Source organism: Manduca sexta, chromosome 5 (genome assembly GCF_014839805.1).
Source record: "Manduca sexta isolate Smith_Timp_Sample1 chromosome 5, JHU_Msex_v1.0, whole genome shotgun sequence".
Classification (NCBI taxonomy): Eukaryota; Metazoa; Arthropoda; class Insecta; order Lepidoptera; family Sphingidae; genus Manduca; species Manduca sexta.
The window spans coordinates 1796322-1821421 of NC_051119.1; the positions used below are offsets into that span (position 1 = coordinate 1796322).

General features: G+C 35.6%; 2 protein-coding genes across 3 annotated transcripts; one reads left to right on the top strand and one right to left on the bottom strand.

The window, feature by feature from the left end:
• Positions 1-84: 84 nt before the first annotated feature.
• On the bottom strand, positions 85-23249 carry LOC115446249. The gene is made up of 10 exons (XM_030172839.2): positions 23038-23249; positions 12068-12210; positions 11198-11356; positions 10455-10580; positions 9840-9995; positions 3412-3538; positions 2840-2973; positions 2433-2544; positions 2011-2094; positions 85-1652 (listed from the first exon to the last, which is right to left on the bottom strand). Exons 1-10 carry the CDS (start codon positions 23062-23064, stop codon positions 1548-1550), a joined length of 1173 nt encoding a protein of 390 aa, XP_030028699.1. The 5' UTR covers positions 23065-23249; the 3' UTR covers positions 85-1547.
• LOC115446250 (nicotinamide riboside kinase 2) lies at positions 3782-8881 on the top strand. 2 transcript variants are annotated; one of them, XM_030172840.2, is made up of 7 exons: positions 3782-3988; positions 4298-4351; positions 4691-4821; positions 5951-6206; positions 6311-6817; positions 7274-7400; positions 7884-8881. In XM_030172840.2, the coding sequence occupies exons 5-7, from the start codon at positions 6441-6443 to the stop codon at positions 7974-7976; spliced, it is 597 nt and encodes a 198-aa protein (XP_030028700.1). In that variant the 5' UTR covers positions 3782-3988; positions 4298-4351; positions 4691-4821; positions 5951-6206; positions 6311-6440; the 3' UTR covers positions 7977-8881. The 2 variants fall into 2 exon arrangements, with proteins under 2 accessions (XP_030028700.1, XP_030028701.1); XM_030172841.2 differs by lacking the exons at positions 3782-3988; positions 4298-4351 and adding an exon at positions 4410-4581.
• Positions 23250-25100: the final 1851 nt, after the last annotated feature.

Consider the following 25100-nt stretch of genomic DNA (forward strand, 5'->3'; position numbering starts at 1 on the left):
TAAGTCGATTTCCGAAGTATACCGTGTTCAATCGCGTCGATTTTTAAATCATATTTTCAAAGGTCAATAAATGAAACCAATAAGTTATTTATAATAGTTTAATAATTACACAAATTCATTTTACAGTGACATTCGTCTGTAGGATGCAAAAGTGCGTGTGCCTTACGTCTAGTTATAAATATTAAATGCAAACCAAGTTGGCCGTACGTTATTCCTTAATATAACGTGGTCAAAAATTAATTAAATATTATTAAATTATTTTTACAAGACGAAATAGTTCGACATATATCATAGTACTATTTATTAATTACCATTAACATCTATTACAGACTAAACACACCACAAGAAATCACTACGGTCGTATCGTATAATTTAAAATTATAGATTTGAATTGTTTTGTTTAATGCAAAAACTTCGAATCGACGGTATAAATTAAATTACAAACTGTGAATAAATATTGGCTGTTACGATTTTTCCATACGATTTTAATCGTATTGATTTGTCGTGTCTTGTGTTATAAATGACATATATCCTAATTACTTACACTAACATAAATACACGATAAGCTGGAGATCCGTTCGGCCATGCTTAATACATTTTGGTACAAACTCTAAATTATAAATACGTGTACAGTCTTCACAACAGTTTGAGCACCGATCATTAAATACAATACAATAATTAAATAACTAAATATCAGTGAATTACATTAAACCTTTATTAGACAAAGTTTTGTCTCGCATGTACGATTCAAGGACATTAAAAAAAGTTGCTCCGTCTAATAGTTCTAAGACTTCTAACCCATAGTGACAGGTGAGATTCGCCTAAAAACTTGCCGCAAGAAACTAGCGCCCTCGGATTGTGTCTAGTGTGACCAATGAGTGTGACCACACAGCCAGAGAGTATGATTTGACGTGAACAGTACTATTTATCAGTAAATTGAAGCGAATAATGGGATAGAGGTAAGGTAATTTAGATATTATTGAGTTCATAAAAAATTTAATTACACTCTTCACTTTTTGCCTCGACACTTGGCTGTGTAGTAACTTGTCTCAACAAAAGTTATCTAATCGATAGAGAAAACCCAAGATACAAATAGTTTTTGTTAAATAGGTCTTATTTAAGCGTTTTATTTAGCATTGTGCAACAAAAGTTTTTTGCAACACATGGATAAAAATACAACCTATTCAAATAAGATAGGTTCTGCAACGTTTTTATTAAACTAGCAATTTAATTTGTAATGTTTTTCCCGATCAAATTAAATTTATAGAAGAATATGAAGTACATCAAAGTCTTTATATATTCTAGTCATTAATTTTTTTATTTGATTGTCAGCGTGACCTTTAATTCCAAATAAAAATAAAATATGCGACAGAACAATAACTGTTGCCTTTCAACCACAGATTTAGATGTCCCTTTACATTACAAACTGTACATCCTCAATAATTTTGACCAGTCTGAAGTTAACCCCAGAGAATATAAATTTAAATATGCGTCTTAGATACAATCCATTTCTCATTAGGTCTGACTGTTACTGTTCTCAAACGTTATTACAGTTCGTTGTTCTGCTTGCGCCTGACGTACCTGGCGAAGTAGTCCGGCCTCCAGCACTTGCACGAGCCCGGGACCAGGAACCAGTCGTAGTACAGACGCACCTGGAACATTTGGTGGTGGAATATTTTTTTAACAAAATGACAAGAAGTTGTTGTTAATTTGCTTAAGGGCCGTTCAAGTATTACGCAACGCAATTTTTGAAGATTTTTGTAACGAATCTTAACGTTTTACAAAACCCACCCTCCACCCTAATTGCGGTACGTAATACTTGAACGACCCCTTATACATAGTAGTATTACGGACAGATTAGGGAGGAAAGCGGAATCTATGCCTTGTGGAGTTTGGGTATCACTTGTATGGTTGTGTTTGAAACTAGAAGGATTATGGATTTGTTATCGGCCTTAAAGAGATAATGAGTTAGGAAGTAAGTTGAGAGTGTCGCCATCAGAGATGTCTCACCTGGTAGCATCCCATCTCGTCGTGTCCGTCGCAGTGCGGCGGCTTGTCTGTACCTCCCGCCCCCTCCGCCGGCGGGTACTCCGGCTGCAATAAAAATATTCTTTTTGTACTGATCGCTACAAGGTGGACGGACGACCTGGCTAAGGTCGCAGGAAGTCGTTGGATGTAGGCCGCTTCCAACAGGTCGACGTGAAGATCCTCGGGAGAGGCCTATGTTCAGCAGTGGACTTCCTGTGGCTGGGATGATGATGATCGCAACTTAACGTAACAGCTTAAGTATTTGTATTGGTGATCCATGTTAAAAAAACAAATATCTAACTTTAGATGGTGTAAAATGTATGGTAACCATCTCCACTTATTTCTCAAAACTGAAATTGTTTTTGGCATGCTATTATGATTTTAAAACACGCTGTATATCTCACCTGCAAGTTCTGCTGCTGTGCCGGGTAGTGCAGCTCAGCGACCAGCAGCGACACCCACCGCGGGGAACTCAAACACCCACCCTCTAAGTAGTGACAGCGGGATTGCATGCATCTAAAAAAATATTTTCAAACTTCATATCCGAATATTGGAAAAGATCGGCCCACTTGGCAATATCTTTTAAATATTAGACAGACATGCGATGTAAGTATAAAGACTGGCGTCGACTAATGCAGGACGGAATCGTATTTATTCTGTGTGCGGTGATTCGACTTAGTTCCTAATGGACACAATTTCATAGTAACTATAATGTACGAATCAATTCGGCGAGCCTAATCGACGCTGACCTTTGTAGTTCCTTTGGCATTGTTAACTCCAAAACGTATAGTATCTAGTGACGTCATCATACCTGGTAACCTCAACAGTCTGCGTGAAGTACCCCTCGTAGGGTATCTGCACCACGTACCGCCACACTCCCTGGTAGTTGCGCGCGAACACTGGCGTCGCGTACTCTACGCGGGCAGGGCATGGAGTGGGAGGACCCTGCAGAAAGACCATGAAGGATTTAATACGTTGGAGATAACGTAAAAAGCTAAAGTAAATCTACTCTAATATTAAAAATGCAAAAGTAATTGTCTATCTTTCAAAGGTTAACTATCGAACCTATTTTGATGAAGTTTAGCACAAAGTAAGTCCACGCTTGGATCATAAGAAAAGCTATTTGTTTTGGAAAAGTACACAGTATGATTTTTATGCCGGTAAAATATTATAACGCGGGCAGAGCCGCAAACAAAACGCTAACATAAATAAATAAGTTTTTGATATTTCATTAATTTTGTTTCTCGTAAAATACACATGAATGCTATCAAAAAGTCCAAATTGAATTATCGACGGAATATCTGCAACGGAAATGATGTCGTAATACAGCAAGATTCCAATAGTTGTTTTAATTGCAATAGATTATTACAGATTTGGACGCACCTCATATCGATGGTATGGCATGTTGGGGTGTTGTGCGTGAGGCGCCGCCGGCCCCGGGTCCTCTCGTCTCTCGACGCCGCTCGACGACTCGCCGTCACCGTTGATGGCGCGGTACAACATGCAGAAACTGAAAAAAAGAATATTTTTCTTTTGAAGTGATATTATTGTCATTGAAGCTCCGCAAAATATAACGTGTTTTCTTCATGCATACAGGGCAGAAATACGATTAGTCTCCAATTTTGGATAACACGTAACTGGAAGGTGTTACTTTACTGTGTCATTTGTTCACATGATCTTTAGCCGCGTAAACTTTCATTTTGTACATTTTTCATTATCTTTTTGTATATTCATAATGCAGATGCATTAATAAAACGTTGTTTCAAAATTTGACATTGCGCAATTTTTGACATTGACGTAACTAGCTAACAAATGTTCTGCATAAATGTATGTCAACGCTTCCAAGTGCAGTTATTAGGTTAGAATTTTAGTGCGGTGTAAACCAATGTTTTTCGTTACTTTTACAATAAAATGTCTACTGCTCTAGTCCGACAGGCGCTAGAATTCGTCGAGCAAGAAGGTAAAGTGTGTTTTTATAGTTTATAATTGCGAAAATCATTAACATAAAATTTCCCTTTTTACTTGAAACTCAAGCACTTAATCATATGGCAACTACGTGATAGATCGATAAATTCTCAATTGTTCTTTGCCACAATAATATTTTTGTATAAATAATAAATTGCATAACTAAAACAGCTTTATACAAGGAAAAATTTAAATTAATTTCTTTACGGATCACCTAAGTAAATAATGATTCGTTGGGCGAAAACGTCTGTTTACTTAACAATAACAATATTTAAGGAAGTGTAATATATCTCTTTAATCGCAGAGAACGGCAGTAAACGCAAGAAACGCGGTCCGAAGCGTGGGTCGCCGGGTCAAGGTACAAATCACTTTAATTGATGTAACATTGCATGTACTAACTTCGAGTGTTGTGTCGCGTAATATGCTGATATAACGCTCCGTTTAGTATCGTATTTCTTATCTAAAATATTTACTATTTAGATATTTGAAGTGTACTAGCGCAACATCTATTTACGTAAGCGTAACATTGAAGTTATAGAATTTAGGTATTAATAATTATTTAACATCAAAGAAGCAGGTCACTTTATAGTAAGTAATGTCTGCCATATTGACATATCTAAACAAATATTTCATCATAAAATATTATCTAAAATTTTTTGTCTAATCACATAATTATGTTCATAAAATATTATCACAGCTCGTAAATCCACATTCAAACCCAAGAAAATCGAGAAACAACAAAAGTCATCTGATCAGAAAGTTGAGGAGAACATCAAGAAGTTGTTGGCTCTGTCCAAACCAACGGCCGATACTGACACTGCAGAAACGGTATGTTTTTTTATACTTGTGACATCTTGCAATTATATGTTATCTTACTAACAAAGTGACGCTTAAAAGGTATATATCTAAGCAACAAGTATACCGAAAATGAATTATATAAATATTTTAATTTGCCATATTTTCTGCATCATTTGATATAGGTTTTGTAGGTCTAGGACTATTTATATCATTAAACTATATGTTTATAAAATAAAAAGTTTTATTGTTACGAATTTTCATATTAAAAACAAAATTTTCAGCTCTCTACTCAAAAATTTACTGATTGTCGCTTAGATGTGATTGCCTATGTTTGAAGTAAACATGTACACCCCTGAACAAATTGAATAATGAACAAAATGATATTTAAATTATATGGTATGTTTTAATCAGGAAAATAGCAGAATTTTATACTAAAAAAGTTTTTGTTCAGTTAGAACTACTGGCAACATATAGTGTTACAATATACTACATATCTTTCTCAAGGTTAAGAAATTATAACAAATACAATGTATTTATTAATTTATGACTTACAATAAATGTGGTGTATGTATATTACTGAACATCTGGCAGTTTGTATTTACTGGGTAAAAACTACAGACTGTGCGCATTATAAATACTCTTGAATAGTGGCATTTTGTTACAAATTATGATTCAGTGGACTTCCAAGCTCATTTATTTATTCAACTTAGAAACATCAGTAAATTACGTATGACAAACATTACTCCAGTTATCTTAGTATTATGGTATTTTTTGTGTGTTTACCAAATAAATATGTACTTATATTCAGAAAATACACTTATTACAAACAGACAGTTATTAAATTATATTATGACTGCTTATGTAACCTAGTGTCAATATTCCTTAGGTAACTGCACATGGTATATTGTTGCATAAAATGGCTGGTTCAAGCAAGGTAGTATCACTTGTATGAAACAAATTTTTTATTATGTCTTGTACAATAACAAAATTGCTCAATAATTATGATGATGAGGTAGTGCTATCGTCAAGACCTAAAAGATATAAGATAGTTTACATAAAATGCTGTCTGTCACAAAACAATGCCAGGTCCCCTAGTTATGTAAAAAAAATCTTTTGGATGTAAATTTTGCCTCTATAAATAATTTTATTATATTTGCAGATAATAAAACGAGCTATCAAAGGCAAACCGTTATTAGAGAAAATCAAAGTTAACAAAGAACCAGAACAGTCTATACTGTTTGCGGAAGAGGATCAGGAGACGTTCAAGAAATTTGAGAGGGAATTGTTCTGCAGTTAATGTGATGCGTATATGGATGTTCCAGACTCAGTGATCGGGAAAGTAGCTCTTATATCCACGACTACGCTGTTTGTATTGGCGTCTGTTTGGATTAATAGTTATCCATTCTTTGACGAAGGTGAGATTGTGGTTTTTAATTTTTCAAATGTTTGTAACAAGGCACACTTTTGATAATTATTTGTTGTGGAATCGGGACCACATATATTTAATGTTTTTTTCCAGATTCTTCCATCTATCCATTAATACCAGATCCGCAGTGGTTGCTCCTGGCCTGCGCCATTTGGGGTCTTTTCTTCATAGGTGGGCTCATGTCATTCACATTGTACCATATCCGTCCATACTTGTAGCCAAGATGACCCACACCGCACAAGACTGGATCGTCATCGGCATATCCGGGGTCACATGTGGCGGGAAGACCACACTGGCCAATAGACTCAAAGAAGCACTATCCCCAGTGTATGTGTTCCATCAGGATAAATACTTTTATCCTGATGACAGTCCGAAGCATGTCAAATGTGAGGGATTGGATCATAATAACTATGATATTCTATCATCGTTGGATATGGACACCATGTTGGGAGACATCCTGAAGACCATGAGGGGTGAGAATAAAGCTCACAGATTTAGTGCAGAGGAGGGCAAGTTTGAGATCAAAGGCAAGAAGTTCATGGTGATCGAGGGATTCACCGTTTTGAATTTTAAACCCATACTGGAGTTGTGTCATTTGAGGTGAGTGAATTTATATTCTGTTAATAATCAAACCTGAATGACCATAATAAACACGAATTTAATAAGTGGCTTCAAAACTATTCCATTCCAAAATACAAAGCCCTCATGATATTTCACCCATATGAGAACACCCAAGCTCATATACTTAATTATTAGTTGTGATAAATAATTAAGAATTGTCTGTGAAATATAGTAAGAAATACTCATTTGAAAAAGAAAATCCACACGATTTAAGAACAGTAGCAAAACCTTCAAAATATAAAACTGATATCGTATTGTTTGGATTTTTAAAGTTTCTCGTATTAACTATTTTTTGTTTTTAATATAAGAAACATACATGTTTAGTTCTAGTTGTCAATATATATATATACAAATAAATTAAATAATTCCATATGCAACAACACGAATCCCTCTTAATACGCATGTCTACAGTATTATCAATAACTATGTCCACAGGTACTACTTCGTGCTGGAGTACAGCGAGTGTGTGACGCGGCGCTGTTACCGGCTGTATGACCCGCCCGACATCGACGGGTACTTCGACCAGTGCGTGTGGCCCGAACACATCAAGTACAGGGCTGAGGTATGTCCACAGGACTGACATAATTTCACAAGGCTGAGACATGTCCACAGAACTGAGATATGTTCACAAGGTTAAGACATGTCCACAGAACTGAGATATGTTCACAAGGTTCAGACATGTCCACAGGGATGAGTAAATATGTCCACAGAGTTTAATTATTTTATATTAAAGTATTTTCTTTCATTTTTGAGAGGGTTATCTAAACATAAATATTTTTGCTTAGATACCTTACTCGTGCATTCTGAGGTTAACTAATGTTTTTTTACAATGGCATGAAATCCACCAACAAAAATAAAAATTTGATTAAAGTTAAATGAATTTTATTTATATAAGTCATAGTAAATAAAATAATATTTTTTAATAATAATTATGGCAACAAAAACATATTTTTAAGAAATCTGAACCTTTTTATGTTAGTTTCACATACCATTGACATAGCTATAGTCTACAAACAGAAAAAAACTTTTTTTTTTTTTTTTACAGATAGAGAAAGACAAAAGGGTAAAATTGTTAGATGGAACGAAACAAGACTCGATGGAGATCGTGATGGCGGACCTGAAGTCTTTAGATACGTGAAGTTCCCTTTATTAGGCGGTAGAATCACTAGTATTACTGAGGGTATAAAATTATCCATTTAGATGCACTTTTATATCATTTTCGAATAGTAAAACATTGATTTAGAATACAATATTGATATTATAACAAAAGAACATTCATTTTTTTATGTTAATTTGTATTCAATTAACCTCAAAAACCACTGAACCGATTTTGCAAATTGTTTCACTAATCGGAAGCTGTATTATCCCTGAGTGCTTCAGACTACATTTAGTTCCAGAAATGGGCCTGAATGCAGACGGAGTCGCGTGCAAAATCTAGTAGAATATAAAAGGACAAGTTCGGTGCAATTATCTTGTGATTGAAAGTTGTTGCTATTGTTTTTAGTCAGGCGCTTAGTCCAGGAGAGCTCGTTTCGGCATTTGGTAAAAAAAAACATAAACTTGAAAAGTTTATGAAACCCTCATTTAAATCCAATTTAAAAAACCATTTGAGATGTTTTTTTTTTTGTTATTATTATAATGTATTGGTGCACTGTTACATTAGATCTATAAAATGTTCACGTACTTTATGTGGGTAGAAATATTCAATTAAGATAAAATTTGGTGATTTTTATCAGAGATAAAAGGGATATTTTCTTAAGTCGAATTTATTTAATATATAAACTTTAAAAACCCTTTGAGATCACATAAATGTTATTGAGAATCTTCTATCTCTTTCTCGCAAAACGACATTTGTACAATTATAATGACAGATATAAGTATGACGTTACCGACACTCATGCCGTCTCTATCTAACGGATGTAATCCCTTATATCTCTGCGAGTAAGAAACAAACAAGAATATTTGTACGCTTAGTATGAATTTTGATACACAGCTTTGTATAAAAACTTTTGTTTATAATAAATTGCGGCGAATATTTTTTTATGTTTTTGTTTTATTGGCCTTTGAACCGAATGTACCTTAAAAGTTGGAACCATGAAGTACAGCTTATACTTTTATTGTAAAGTATGGAAACGTGATGTATCCAATAATAGTATTGATTGAAAATCAAATTATGTGTACTTAATACTTTAAGAGGCGTACGGAATCGACAATTTAAGTGGCATTTTTCTTATGAATATAACGAAAAAATATCTAAATTGTAAAAAAAATAAGCAACTAAAGTAAGAAAAACATAGCAGAAATATATTTCTTTTCTTTATGTCATACATTTTGAATAGCTTCTAAAAATATGGTTATTGTGCCGTTCTGCTAGGGGCAGCGCTTTAAACACACACACACACACACACAGTGTCTCCTAACCTGTCCTATGTGCAGAAAAAAAGAACCCCGAATTTAACTAAACCGCGACCTATATATTTCCAACTCCTCCCTTTCTGCTTGATTAATTTCGTTGCGAGATAATGACAAATTAGTGTCCCCTGAGACTCGGCGAGCTTCACCGCTCGGTGTCAATGCGTGCCACTGCTGATCCCTTACAGGGGTTGTAGTGGTGGGTGTAGGAGCGGGAGTCTCTAAAGCCGCGGCCTGTACGGCTTATTCCGGCGCCACATACAGACAAATATTTGAACAAAGACTTTGCCACACATTTGAACACAGTTACAGACAATGACCAATTTAAATTTTTATGACTTTTACTTATATGTTTCCATATAATCGGTTCTCCTTAAAGCCGCTCGATAACTTTGAACGCTTTGATGTGTGGTCGAAAAACCGATACCTAATGGTAAATACGCAAACATTTAAACAAACTTTGCACAAATACGCAAATATCCGTGCCACACATGAGTTCAAAGTGTTTAAATAAGTGTTCAAATATTTTTGCTATGTGTGACGCCGGCATTACTGACAAAGATGCGCAGAAACTGGACAGTATACTCACACGCCCCCGCCGTCGCAGAACTTGCGTCCGTCGCGCTGCGGCTCTGCGCGCTGTTCGGAGCGATGTTCGGCGCGGAGAGCGCGCGAGGGGATCGCGTCGGAGTTTTGCTCGTCGCTCGACGGCTCCGACAACGAGCGCTTGTGACGATCCTCCAGTCTATAATGTGATATTAATGTTCCTATAGTGTTACTTGAATCAGTTCATAAATCATTTCTATAAGTATTATTCCTTGTTTGTAGTTTTGGTCGCCTTGTATCATAAAATTATTTTATCACCTTTTCACCTAACTAAATCCTAGCGTAATCTTTTAACTCTAGTCTATTAAAAAATATATCAGGGGCCTTATTCTGTATGATAGTGTAAACGCGTAACGCGGCCGTGTCATGTCATCTTCGAGAAATGTGCGTGGAATGGTATTCTGTAAGCCAAATTTCTATAGTCCTAAACATGACGCGTTGTGTTACGTGCTTGTTACGCACTGTCAAAATAACGTGAGGGATAGAGAATAAGGCCCCAGGGTGTAATTTACTACTAAGAACCTAGGTCTTATTAAAAAATAAATAATAACAGTTTATTAGTTATCGAAGTCTATGCGTTGATGTATCGTGTGATCACCTGTTGTTCTGCAAGTCGTGGTGCTCGGCGCGTGTGAGGTGCGTGACGCGCGGCAGCGTGTCGTCGGCGCGCAGCACCGGCAGCGTGCGGGACAGGAACCGCAGCGTGTGGTTACGGATCAAGTCGCTGGGGGAACACGTTTAGCACGTATAGATGAATGATGTCATTTGTAAGTGATACAGTACGCGATCTTCATTTTTAATTTAATTACTGATCGTATTATTTTGTGTCAGTTGGTTTTTCATTTGATATCCAGTAGGAAAAATTCTGGAAAATATTATAAACGAAAAGGCCGCAAATTATTGTACCTAATGAACACAAATTGTTACTTTTTTATCCTATTTTTTATCTACTTGGTTTATGATGCACGAAGTAAGCGGCGACAGCCTAGTGGGGTGTGGAACGGACTGCCCAGACGATTGTCCGCAGGTTCAAATCGCAAGAGCATACACCTCTATCTTTTCTAAAATTATATGTGAATTCTTTGTAAATTATTGTCTGCTCTAACGGTGAAGGAAAACATCATAAAGAAACCTGCATACCCGAGAAATTCTCTATAGGATTTTTGAAAGTGTGTGAAGTCCACCAACCCGCACTGAGCCAGCATGGTGGATAAGGCCCGGCAGTGAGACAGTATAATATAATATATGGCTCCTAATAATAATTATAATGCATAAGGGTATATATTAATGTGCTATGAGTTTAAATAAATATTTCCAGTAGTCTTCCACCTGTATACTCACAATGGATACGGCTCGCCGTAAGGGTTCTGTCCCATGGGGTTCCTGGGTATGACGCCGCGGTTGAGGTCCCCGCACAGGTTGTTCGCGGACACGTGCGCTCGCACCGCGCGTGCTTCTGCGCATTCCGACGACACCTGGCGGTAGGGCGGCGGACGGACCCTGAACGTAGTCAAATAAAACTAGTATAAGTTGAAGTGGCATATGTTGTAGGAGACTTAACACATTTTTTTTAATATGGAGACCTATTAGCAACACTACTATTTCCTCTCTGATATGGTAGATAAAGGTATACCACGTACATTTTCTACTAGATTTTAGATCCTTTGTAGTAGGGAGCGAGAATTGAGCGAAAAATCACAACATCATTTTACCCGACTCGGGAGTCGAACTCGAGTCCTAAACTGAGCAAGGTTGTAAGTTAAACGCAACTAGTAACTGAATAGAAAGAATCTTAAACAATACTAAAACACAAGTTTTTGGGTTATAATTGTAATGTAAAACAACATTAATCAATTTTGAATACCGATTATAAACTACTTGTGTGTAATAAAAAAAAATTAATACTGTGGGGAAGCACAGAGCGCCTGAACGCATTGTGTCGGTAATTTCATTAGTTCTCTTTGCCCTTGCTCAACTTTCGTTACATGACCACCAACTGAATTAAATTTGTATATCAATGATAGCCAATTTTGGCCTTGTTCAGCTTTCTTAACATGACCGCAAACTAAATCTCAAAATTAGCCAATCACAGCGCCCCTATGTCTACTTACTGCTAAGGCTGTCATTCCGAAAGCCCAAACAGACTTATTATCACAACATTGTTCCTCACTTAGCTACGTAACGTTTATGAATATGGGATTTAATTCTCACCTCGGTGGAGTAGCGTTAGGAGACTCCACGAACGCATAGTATCCTTCAGGAGGTTCGTCGGATGCTTCGGTGACGTCCTCGCGCGTCTCTGGCGGCGGCGAAGTCGACTCCGGCAGCACACACGATAAGTGTAACAGAAGAGTCTGGGAAGAATACATTCCTAGTTTAGTAAATGGTTGGGGTCTCATAATGCTAAAAAGAATGAGATTATGCGGTAGTCCGATTGGTTAAGTCCAGAGCTAACCATTGAGCTGTAGGGAGAACTATTTGCCGCCATATTTATGATCTTCCAAAAAGAGCTCCGAGTATCGTCTGAATGAGACGGACAAACATTTTATCAGCAATCTTATTAATGGGTACGTTCTACAATTTTTTTTATTTATTTCCTAACAAGAATTATTGGGTACGTGCTAATAAAAAAATATATTTATTCCTTAACAAGAGGCCGTTTGCCTAACAGTAAATTCAATAATCTAGTGTTCATGAAAGGACATCCTTGTTTTATTAATTAACTAGCTTTTGCTCGCGGCTTCGCCCGCGTGAAGGAGTTTTCCGGGATAAAAGTCCCAGTATATATTTTCCCGGGATAGTAGCCTATAACCTTCCCAGGGTCTTATACTATCTCCATACCAAATTTTGCTTTTTATACCACATCTTATGTCACATCCCGTTCCCGTGGGAACGGGATAAAAAGTATTCTATGTCCATTTCCTGGTTCTAAGCTACCTCTCCACCAATTTTCAGCCAAATCGATTCATTCCGTTCTTGAGTTATAAATAGTGTTACTAACACCACTTTCTTTTATATATATAGTTAAGCTGGGCTGGATTAGTTCCATTATATTTACATTACCTCGTTTATTTTGTGTTTTATATAGAAATAGTTAAAAGTAACAGTATTTTTTATTACATATTTATAAAATAGCTGTATTTTACCCAGCTCTGATAATAACATCAATTAGTGATATTCTTTGCCGGCTAACTTCTAAAGATCGTGTAATATTGACGATTGCCAAGTTTTTTACCCCAATAGAATTCAACTTTCTAATCTCCTATTTTTTCACCCATTAGTGTGATTATGTTCAATTTGTTTCTGCAATTTGTACCTCGTTGAGACCTGTCATTGGGCCCATAAGAAAGTATTTGGGTAAGAGTTTCCTTTCTGTGGTAATATGGTGAAATTATTTGTAAAATTGCAATGTTCCGGTTTGTTAGACGGCTATTATTTAGAGGCTAACTAGGACTCAATAATCCACATTGTATCCGCGCACAGCAAAGTGACTCTTTCACCTGATTGAAAGATTTTTTTATGTGCACGGCATAGTCACCCCACTGAACCTGATAGTAAGTGGAGTGGCTTTAATAGAATGTCGACTGACGAGAGATGATTACCCCTTGGCAATTGAAACAATAATGTCGGCCTGTTGGAACTAGATATACACAGGCTGATCTCGGAACGCGATACCTTACGTGTGCCACTATGGCGGGTTTTAACACCTCGTGTACGATGGTTGCTATTCAGGAGAGTATAAAATATATCCTACCACCGGCATAGGTGCTACCGTAACCGCTATTTCTAACGCCAAGCAGTAGTGTGCGTACACTGTCGTCTTCCAGTTTGAAGGTCATTGTAGCCAGTGTAATTACTGGGTATTATAAGACTAAACAAAAGTAATGTCTAATCTCAGTATGACGAGGTAGGTGATATTTATGAGATTGTTGACATTTATCATTACTTAACTTACAAGCGACGTCTTCTTATCATTCACTAGTAAAAAGGTTACTAAAAACACAACATTTTAAAGATATTCAGTCATCACTTAGGTAGCTAGTGCGAGGTAGGCTAGCTAGGCTAGGGCTCATGTCTTCACCGGTGAGGATCGGGACGAGTTATCCTTTCATTTCCCCCAACCTGCCAACCCGACCTGGGTACTTTCTTTTATCTTATGCTTTGTTTTCCTTATTAATTTTATACATACATAACATCAAGCATTTTATCCCCGAAGGGGTATGCAGAGGCGCAACTAGGGCACCCACTTTTCGCCAAGTATGTTCCGTCCCATGATGTGATAGGGGGCGAGCCTATCGCCATATCGGGCACAAATTCCAGACTCCGGGCTGATACTGAGCGGAAAAACCCAAATATCACTTTGCCCGACCCGGGATTCGAACCCAGGACCTCAGAGCGCTATTGTACCGGACGTGCAATACAACTACGCCACCGAGGCAGTCTAATTATCCCTAATTTAAAAAGTCCCTAGTCATATAAGTGATCTTAAGTGTTATATAGAAATAATATTTATTCTTATAAATTGTTTTGACGTATCATTAGTGCAACTTTATTCGCCTGTGTGATAAATTAAGTATTATATTTTGCCACACCGTAGAATACAATCTAATAATATTCTTTAGCGGTATAATACTTACGTTTTTGGACCCTCAATAAAAGGGCCTATTTTGAAACTATGATTTTAAGTATGTTTATTAAATTATTACCAACTTATTTGCCCTTTCTGTATTAAAATATGGTTATCGGTGGAAGGCGGGCTGGCTAGTGATATACCTGTTGTATGGGGGTCAGCAGAGCGCTAACGGTGTTGCATTCCACGCGTGATATGCTTCGGAAAGCGCCTTTAAACCCTCTTTACTTCTATAATATACAAGGTATGTTTAAATGTAAAAACAGAGATCTTCAGTAATAAAAGCATTGAAACTTTTAGGTTTAGTTATTAATTGGCACGTTATCAAAGTTCTACACCACATCTAGTTACTTTAATTCTTCATCACACATTTAAGTCTCACCTAATTTTCTCTACAATAAGGTGCGACAAAACCTTTTTGTTTATGTATTCTGTTCACTGATAGGTGAAAAATTTGACGTAATATATTTCAACCCGGGACTTGAATCCCGAACTTACGTAATCGACTCATCGTTGCTACTCCATGAAGGCAGTCATTTAGGATTATGTCACCATAATCACTATTAGAAAATTTTACCCAAATAGTGTTTCAGCAAAACAATAACTGTGTTGAAATGGAGATCTCTCGCAGTTATGTTAAGCGTAGATTTCGAAACAGCATGGTACAAGCAATGGATGCTGTATGTGCACTTAGACAAATAGGAATGAATCGTAGCAAAGAGGATGGATTTTTAATTAACTACGTACAGCGGTTAGCTTAGTTGGCATTAAAACGGGAGGTTTCTACGTCTTTTTCACTGAAAATTATCAATAATCCCGAAAAATGAATAAAGGAGGAACCATGAATTATTGGGTTTTATAATTTTTACCAACATGAACATTTTAATCTAATTTTTGCAACTGAAGTAAAAATTAACATAGTACGTCCTTGTAATAGTGCAATGCACATTTTTTATCTTTATAACGGCTGTCATAGAATTCAAACTGGTGACAGAGAGTAGTGGAATAAACTGGGGGACGCCTTTGTCAAAGGACAACCTGCCCAACAAACTGGTTGCTTAAAATATGTAGGCACATTTTTAAATCTTGTCAAATTAGAAAGACATTTAATTATTGTTATAGACCAGACATCAGGGCCCAATTTTTTCTCCAAAAGTTATTACTAATTGGTAATAAGTCGCTGTCTTACTTGAAATGTCTGTATGACAACATGTGATAATGTCCTTAAATTTAATTGGTATTAAATACAAAAATAATATATTTACAGAAAATATGCTAATATTTGTATTAAAAATATGCAAATGATATGCAAAAATTATGAAGTATTTTACAATGAAGTTTTGCCATTTCACGATAGATTGAATAAACATCACAATCAATATTCCCAATGTCCGCTCTATGTAATCTTAGAACTCTTTGTCAAATTAGATTTAAATGTAACATACATAAGTTAACACGCAGTAGCGTTTTAACTTATAGTAATCAGAAACTGATTACTAACTGATAGTAATCAGTCAATGAATAAAGGCTTTTATCATTATTATAGTCACAGAATAACACAACAAATTACGCAAACAAGAGACATAATCGATTGAACAGATATTTGTTTACATTAATAACAAGATTGAAGACACATATAACATGGCGATTCTGAGACGTAACAAGCGGTCGGAATATACCGTTAGTTTGTAGAACAGCTATCAGACCGAGACATGCACTGGTATGTGTGTTGGACGGGTCCGTGTCCAACATTGGATCCAACATAAAGTAAATTGTGATATCGAATATTGGATCTCTGATCATGGATGTATCGATTTGGTAGATCTTGATTATTGTTATAATTATTGCGTGTGAATAGTATAAAATAAACGTGTGAATTCTAAATCGCTACATGAATGTTAATGCATTATGATTAGATATCCAATTTCTTGTTACGTCTCGTTTTTGTCTTGTTATGGTATGTTCTAGTTTCATATAATTGTACAATAAAATTTTAAAACAAGAAAAAGAGGAATCTTGACTTTTTTCAAATGCTGAAGTACTGTTTATTTAATCTATTTAATTAATGTGAGTATAATTTTAACATAACCACTGTTATCCCTATTCATCCGTGCAACGCGGTTGACTTCAGTTTTCCAAATGACAATTTAAGTATGTATCTTTGTAATGTCAATTCATACGAAAAAAAGCTAAGATCCCTTCTATTTTCTTCTCCATCATACTTTCTTCCAATTTCATTTTACAGCGAGAGCATAATTCTGAGTTTCAGTCCCGTAGATTCTATATAAGTATTTACAAACTTCTACACAGGGACCTTATTCTCTATGCCACACATTATTTTCACAGTGCGTAACAAGCTCGTAACACATCGCGTCACGTTCAATACAATAAAAATGTACATACAGAATACCATTCCACACATTTAACGAAGATAACATGACACGGCCGCATTATGCGTTTGCAGTGTCATAGAGAATAAGGCCCCAGGTAAGCTTACTTACAAACTTTAGTATCTACCTATATGTATATAAGTTTCCGTTTAGATCAAAGAGTTAAAAACCCGTGATTCATAGTAGTTTTTTTCAGCAACAAACTACAACATGTGCGCGGCGCCTAAACTAACGAGCGCTATAGTTATCGCATAATTTGGTGAAATCGCTTTAATACGAACAATTATGGAAATCTCAACCGTAAACACTCGCTTTCATAAAAACACGGCGAGAGTGGTAGATTGTTTATGACCTGGTATTTTAGTTCAATTTGAAAGCGCAAGTGTGCCAAAAACAAAGCTCGCGTACGTGACTGCGAATTCGGCCATCTTGGATTTTACAAGTTACAATAATGAAGGAATATAGTGTGTTGTATTGAGTACTAAAATTTGTCGGCATGGTTGTTCTGCAAAGGCTGTCATGCTGAGGTTTCGGGTTCGATTGGGTATGGATAAAGTAATATTGGGTTGCGATTCCTCCACGAAGTCTGGAATTACGGCCCGTAAATGGCGAGAGATCTGACCCCTATTTCATAGGATCTACCACAGCGGGCGATAATTGTCCGTGTTACATTTCTGCCTATGCATAAAAAGGAGTAATGGTATGCATCGTTTTATAAGTTTTATATCATAGATAGTAGGTACATAAATATACTTGTGTAACGACTGTAAAGAATTTTTTTGAACACTGAGTAGATATTTGTTAATTGTTACATTTCTAGCTGGAAGTCTGGCGTATAATTATGCGAATCATATTGTTTGTCATTTGTCGTCAATGAGCGAGTTGTCAATATTCCCTAAACATATGACCGTGTTAGCAGAGGTTAGCCGCGCTGGCTAATGCCCGGGGACGCCGCGCCACTTCACTATAATCGGCGCAAGCGTTTCTAAAGTGTGTTCCTGACGCGGGCGTCGACCCCGCCGCACTGGGTGAAGGACGCATCGGCATCAAAACTTGGTGTCTTTTGAGGTCAATTAAAATGATTTAGAGCTATTTAATAGTATTCATTTATAATATAACTCTACTAACATAATATAGGATGTCCACCGGCGTATTTCAACTTTAAAAAATAATAAATAAATCTGGGTTTGTAGGAAATTTAAAAAGTACTATTTCCATTTTTAAGAGGTCTTTATTGCAGTTTTTATACGTAGGTATACAAGAAAGGGTATTTTACCAAATGCTAAGCCGTTTGGCGTAATCGTTAGATACAATCTGAACTACATTTTGGGTGAAGTCTCGGGCTGAGATTTTTCGAATTCCATATCGAATATTTTCTTGTAGAGCATTTATTGCTTTCGACTTATTGTATACTCTAAACTAGGTGACATTCCACATGAAAAACCGACAACGGGATGAATCTGATGATCTTGGACGCTAGGGGATCATTAAACCGACCGCCAATTGTCTCTGGTACTTTAAAGCTATAAATTAAAAAAAAAAACACGAGCGTTTTGTTTGAATAGTACGCGAGTTTGAAGTAGAACATTTTCCCAAGGAAACCTTATATTCTTAATCAATTAATGGACCTCCTAGTCCGCAAATTAAGACGTCCAATAAGAATTCAAAAAGCAAAAAAATTAAAGCATCGTGATTACCTACTTGGCTGTATAATTCAAAGTGCCTTTGCCATCTTTAAACTGGAAAATAATTGGAACTTCGAACACCACTAATACTTTAAATTAATAACCAATATATTTTGTTAGAAAGCGGCTATCGCCGTAAAAGGTTCTTAGAAATTAACCTAAACGTTAAATCTTGTTTGTAACGGCAACTAGGCCACGTGACGTCATCACATGTTACCTTAGCTGTACTTTTACCGTAACAGACCTCGCCTTAGTAAAATTAAATTCCTTCCTGATTATGATTTGACTCCGGATGGTTATTGTTTACTGACTTCTTTATTATGATAAATGTGGAAAATCCAAGACTGTCCTTAATTCTTATTTATATGGTATAAGCTATAGATGTATTATTTTACGTTTCATCGTTAACCTAAATATGTATTATCTTAAATTCTTCTGCATTCGTTTTCCAAGTCGCTAGAATTTGTATATTCGAAAAATATCCAAGGTTTATTAATAAGGAGGAAATAGGCCCCGCAAATCTCGGATACTCTACTTACGTTTTTGCCTTTGATATAATTCTATACTGCCATGCTAAGCGCAAAAGCGGTGTCAGAGAAAACTTATTTCGAGATAAGTGAAGTTTTGTAAATATAGTTTTATAGTTATGTATATAAAACTGAGATAAAGAAACTTCTAAGGTTTTTTTAACAAGTTCTAAACAAGATACGGTTACTTAAGTATGGATACACATTACATTGGATGGATATTTCTTTAAGCAATCTGACGTCATAAAAATTTACATTTAGATTTTCTTTGAGATACCGCTTTTGAGCTTGGCATGGCAGTATAGTTAGAGTAAATTATTGAATGTGTTTATAACAGATATCCCTTATTATTAATGTTCTAGAAATACAAAGTGAAAGTTGGATGGCACGCGCCGGCCCAACTCCTAAAGGAATGTGGTATTGGCGCCAACTCAGTAGGTCATCGTATAATTTATGTTACACACTCACGCCTTTTATGCCTGAAGGGGTAGGCTGGGGCGCAATAAGCCACCTATCGATGTGTGTATTCCGTCCCATGATGTGATAGGGCGAGTTTATAGCCTTGTTGGGAACAACTTACAGACTCCAGGTACTTACTGGGCGACAAAATTGAATTTATACGTTTTTTATATATTTTATTTGCTTATTATGTTTATTCAGTTTATTCATGTAGTAATTCTTTTATATTTATACTACATCATACTTTTTACCATATTCACATTATGATTTATTATACCTACCTAATGTAAGTACCTATATTGTTTCTTCTGTATTCTCCAAAAGTTGACGAGTAGAGAATGCTTTCGGTATTGTAAAAAAAATAAAAAAAACTCAACATCAATTTGTCCAGCTCGAGAATCGAACCTGAGAATTCAGCACAACTACGTCACCGAGGCAGTGTACTTCATGTATTATTAATGTTATTATCAAATTATTAGATTAGTTTCATAGTTCTATTAACACGTTTTTTGTACAGCTGAATGAGAAGACGATCAATCCGCTCGCCAGATAGTAAGCCATCAACCGCTCATAAACAAAAGCAACACTATCCAAGACTTTAAATTATAAATCATGGAGTGGTGCTGAATTGTAAGATGTAATCTTATAACAGTCGATACTAAAATTTTATGGTACAATATTACCTCCTATAGTTATTACAGTGCTTGCATAGTGCTCGGTGGCAGAAATAGACACTAATAATACGTACTATGTAAAATATTATTAACCCACTTTGCAATTGACATTATAAGAGAAATTTAAGCAAAATATTAAATACGCTTTAAAACACATTCTTGTATAATTAAGCAACTACATTTTATGGCAGTGCCATAAGATTTAATAAGAATTAGAATTCAAAATAAGACTTAACATCTTGTTAAAATTAAACTATTTTTCTGATTTGATCGCGGTTCTAATGTTACAGTTTTCTTCCGACGTTTCGAAGACTTTACAGCCTTCGTGGTCAAGGGGGGGGGGGGGGGGGTGACAAGGTGTTGGTCATTCAAAAAGTCATAATTACAGTATCTAACTACATTTTACAATTATACAACTTTTCAAATTTTAGCTGTTAGTGGTCCGATCTACGCAGAATGAGCTCACAGTGTCTTAACATGTCAAATTTCACATAGCCTTTCGAAATTGTCGTTAAGAATTTGCAAGAACATAGATTTCCTTATGATGATTAACATATACACAGTTATTCCAACAAAATTAGTGACAATTTTATTCGTGGAAATTGACGGATAGCGAGTAAAAGCTAATAGTAATATATGTATAAATGGATCAATTCCATCTCGTGATTGACACGCAAAGCACTTTCTGATTTATATTGTTGGCAGAATGCTATCGAACACATGCAGTTATGAATAATGACTTTTTCCTCAGAAGTATATTATTAAGATACTTATCATGTTTTATCGCAGGTCATTTTACTCTAAACTGATGATATAGGGGGCAAAAGAGCATACGGTTCACCTGGTAAGTGGTGACCGCCCATAAACATCTGCAATACCAAGAGACACAGAAATGCGTCGCCTTTTAGGGGGAATTTGCGCTTTTATTTTTTTTAATCTGACAATAATTGTAAAAATACGCTCATAAATGAACCTCTCATATCTGTACGGGTAATTTATAAAAGAAACATTTTACAGCCGTGGCGCAGCAAGTAATAAGCAGGCTGTAAAACGATAAGACGCAAGTACGATTCCTGTGACACGCAGTTATTGAACTCTCGCCGTGATATATTACCAAACAAATTCTAGTTTTGTGTTTGTTTAATATAAAATTGTAAATATGATATGGTTGTTAGGTAACGGAGCCCTTGAAGGCCCACCTGATCCTAAAATAATTATAAAGTCGTTTAGGAATATAAATAAAAATATTTGAATATTATGTTTAAAAATAAAATCGCCAACAAAAAATCATCTGTTTTACATTTTAACACCGAAAAAATCGATTTTTTAAGAAGTGTGATCCTTGTGTTGTCAAAATTATAAGTTTATGAGTATTGAGTCTTAAAATTTATGTCATATTTATTTATTTAAGTTATTCGCCAAAATTCCCTCAAGATCATGAGACAGTCCTTGTACCCCAGACCTACGCCAATGAACGGAGGCAGTAGATCACAACATGTCATGCAATATTCATGAGTAACGGCTCGTGACTACGGTATCGCATGCCGCAACACTCGGCCTGAGCGGCCCCGTTTCATACGGGAGAAATTAATACGCATCCCGCGGGATTGTGGCTTTCCTTTTAAAAAACTATTTTAGACTATTAAAAATATTTGTAACTGAGGCTGTTTACTATTTGAGTCCTTTGCCTATTTTTTAATCGCTTTAGAGTGTAATGAAAATTTGAATTCTATAAAATTATAGTTATAATTTAATGATATTGCTATTTTAAAATTGTAGAATTATTGTATCAAAAGTATAATTTTATATAACGAATATTTTACGTATTAAATACTGGATGTCACATCTATTAAATTTTTAACAACTTAATATTAAATAGAAAATGCGAAACATCGTTTTATTATTAAAAAAAGAAAATAAAGAATATTTAAGCCTTAATTTTCATGTAACATGGACATTGTATGTTCGTTACACAAATTAAAAAAAAAAATGTTTCGAACCATATTATATAAGCTACTTTGATAGATACGACGATACTATATCTCAATTGCTATGCAGTTGACACTACAATGACGTCATAACCCAGGTTCATTACAAATGCAACCAAATCGCCATTAAAATAAAGTCCAATGCATGTCGTGCGCCAGTTCCCGGCGCGATGTGGAACAATTTTTGTTCTGTTTGCATCGTCGTTAAATTTCTCCGAGCACTTGTCCGCTTTCTAGTTGTTCGTCATTTTGTCTCATTGTTTTTACGCATCATGTGGATTTCAATTGCTGTTGGATTATGTATTCTTGAGAATAATAATGATACTTCAAACAAAGAAAGTGCAGGCTCCCTCAAATATTTTCACTCGCTCTCTTAAGGATATCAAGTTAATAGATAGATATCAATAAACAGAAACATATGTGGGCGACAAAAAAAACCGATTGACATAAGAGATTTATTACAAAAGTCCTTTACACAGGTAATATTTCCGCTCTGATGTGGTTAATTTCTTATCGCCAAAATCCTCCCAAGTTTGGGAAAAAATCTGTCATTTGGCCACAGTGATTACGAATTAATAAAAAGGTAATTAATCAACATCAATTAGCTTAGGTTAACAAACGATTATAAAATGGCATTTTTACTGCATAATGTTATTGTATATTACAATTTATATTATTAATTTGTTACAGATACTAAATAGCTACCAAGTGACCGATAGTGTTCGTTCGAGAATCGAACCTATAATAGTACGCGTTCCTTAGCATATGCCCTAAAATTAAAAATTATCTTACTTATCAAATATACACTAATTTATTACAGTTACTCACCAAAAAAATAAATATACGACGTGCCATTTTCACGGACACAACACAAAACACAAAAATAATGTCCTTAGCCTTTAGTCCATTTAAAAAAAAATTATAAAAAATAAAATAAAAAATGCGCCTGTAGCGATTGGCGCTCTTTTGGGTCACTTTTTAACGTGCGTGAGTAAGGAAGCGCGTGCGTACAGCCAGTGCGCGCGGCACTGATTCGTAGCGGACCTAGAGAACGGGAGTTTGTGATGCAGTGAAAGGATATCACATTGAGATGTTAATTTCTTTGAACTTATATGAAGAGTTTGCGTAGGTTTCGATCGTTTTTTTTATAATCGATGCATAAATTATTTTTATGAATGCCTTTTACAGAGTTCATCATATCCATAATATTTTTATCCTTTGGAGAGAAAACAATACATTTTAGTGTATTAAATTTATAATAATTAATAAATATCAAGTAAATGGTAGTACACTAAACCACGGAAGCCATAGTATACTTCTTTTTGATAAATATCAAAAAGAAGTATACTTAATTGTATTTAAACAAAGCCTACTGCTATAATTTTGAATAAATCTTTTATAATAAAATTCATTATTATTGACAAAAGGATAAATTGTTCATTTGACAAAATCCATGGATAATAAATATCCGGCAATTTTTTTATCAAATATTTGTCACAGTAAATAAATATCTTATCACACTGCATTAAATTTATAACCGCTCTATACAGTGCCTAAAGGTGGTCAAAGCAAGGCCACAACGACTCTCACCTACAAACAAGTCGCGCCACCGTCATAGTGACCACTTGCTACTTGCCGGCTATTTTGATCTCGTATGATGATTGCAGATGTGACTGAACAGGTCTGAATGTGCTACTTGTCTTAGCTTCAAAAAAGTAATTTGTGTAACAAATAGGTACTTACAGATTTTTTATAAAATAATTTCATGCCATTGTCCTTTAGGTTAGGCAGGAGTGCAGGTAAGGCATACAGTGAGCCGAGCTTATAATATCCATCCCAAATCTAAAATAGAGCAAGTATGTGACTTATGTTATGTTCCAGTTCCGAGCAATTAAAATGTTTTTCAAAAAATAAAGTTTACGAATTGTCTTCTTCTTCATCAACGAAATAACCCAGGACCTCGTACTTACCAGCCCGACGTATGTACACACCTATGATAAAAAATCCGAAACCAGTACGCCTGATAAAATATTTTTATTGTTTACCATAGGTGATGGTTTGTGACATTGCTCGTATAATATTTTCAGGCGAAAATAAATTGTCTCTGAGTCATCTTGGTAAATACATTTATTTATTTTCATTTCATGCAACTAGTATTGGCTGCCACAGTGGTGTAGTTGTATTGTGTGCGCAATAAGACTACCGCGCTGAGGTCTCGGGTTTGAACCCTGGGTCTGACAAAATGACACTGCAGTTTTTTGTTCAGTGTCAGCCCAGAGTTTGAAACTGGGGAATATGGCAATAATCTCACATCACACACATCGAGGGACGGAATACACGCGGCGATAAATAAATGCCCAAGTTGCGCCTCTGCCTACCCCTTCGAGTATAAAAGGCATTATGTGTGTTGAATGTCCTATTAAATAGGTCATCTTCCACTCACTTCGTTAAGCTGCCAATTGCCCTAAACCAAGGCCAAATGCCAATAATATCAGACATTATTTTCCTTATTAATAGTGAGCAACACGGAATGTTGAGGAAAATGTCCGGGGAATCCCGTCCCTATGAATGGTCAAGGCAGTTTCCTCATTACATTTCGCTTTGTTTATAAACATAATTAATGCCTATACAGAATATGTTATCGATGTAGGCAACAACATAAAATTGTTTCCGAACATTTTATCTACCTACTAACAACCGTACATAATAGTATGTTGATATGATATGACTACTAAAGGTTATGTAATTATTGCATCTCTTTGTTATTTTTTTTTAATTTGTGGAAAAAAAACCTTCCTTCCCTATTATAATAAATATGATAAATGAATAGGATCTTGTTGAATGTAGACGTTAGTTGAGATCACCAACAGCCCTATCAGGTCTTGCTTTAT

Excerpts from the sequence above, each read along its gene's own strand:
- LOC115446249 (XM_030172839.2), bottom strand. The coding sequence starts at position 23,064 with ATGGCACGTCGTATATTTATTTTTTTG. Across the intron at positions 3,539-9,839 it reads TTCTGCGACGGCGGGGGCGT|TTTCTGCATGTTGTACCGCG; the intron begins GTGAGTATACTG and ends TCTTTTTTTCAG. Across the intron at positions 2,545-2,839 it reads CAGACTGTTGAGGTTACCAG|ATGCATGCAATCCCGCTGTC; the intron begins GTATGATGACGT and ends ATATTTTTTTAG.
- LOC115446250 (XM_030172840.2), top strand. The coding sequence starts at position 6,441 with ATGACCCACACCGCACAAGACTGGATCGTCATCGGCATATCCGGGGTC. Across the intron at positions 6,818-7,273 it reads CTGGAGTTGTGTCATTTGAG|GTACTACTTCGTGCTGGAGT; the intron begins GTGAGTGAATTT and ends CTATGTCCACAG. Across the intron at positions 7,401-7,883 it reads ACATCAAGTACAGGGCTGAG|ATAGAGAAAGACAAAAGGGT; the intron begins GTATGTCCACAG and ends TTTTTTTTACAG.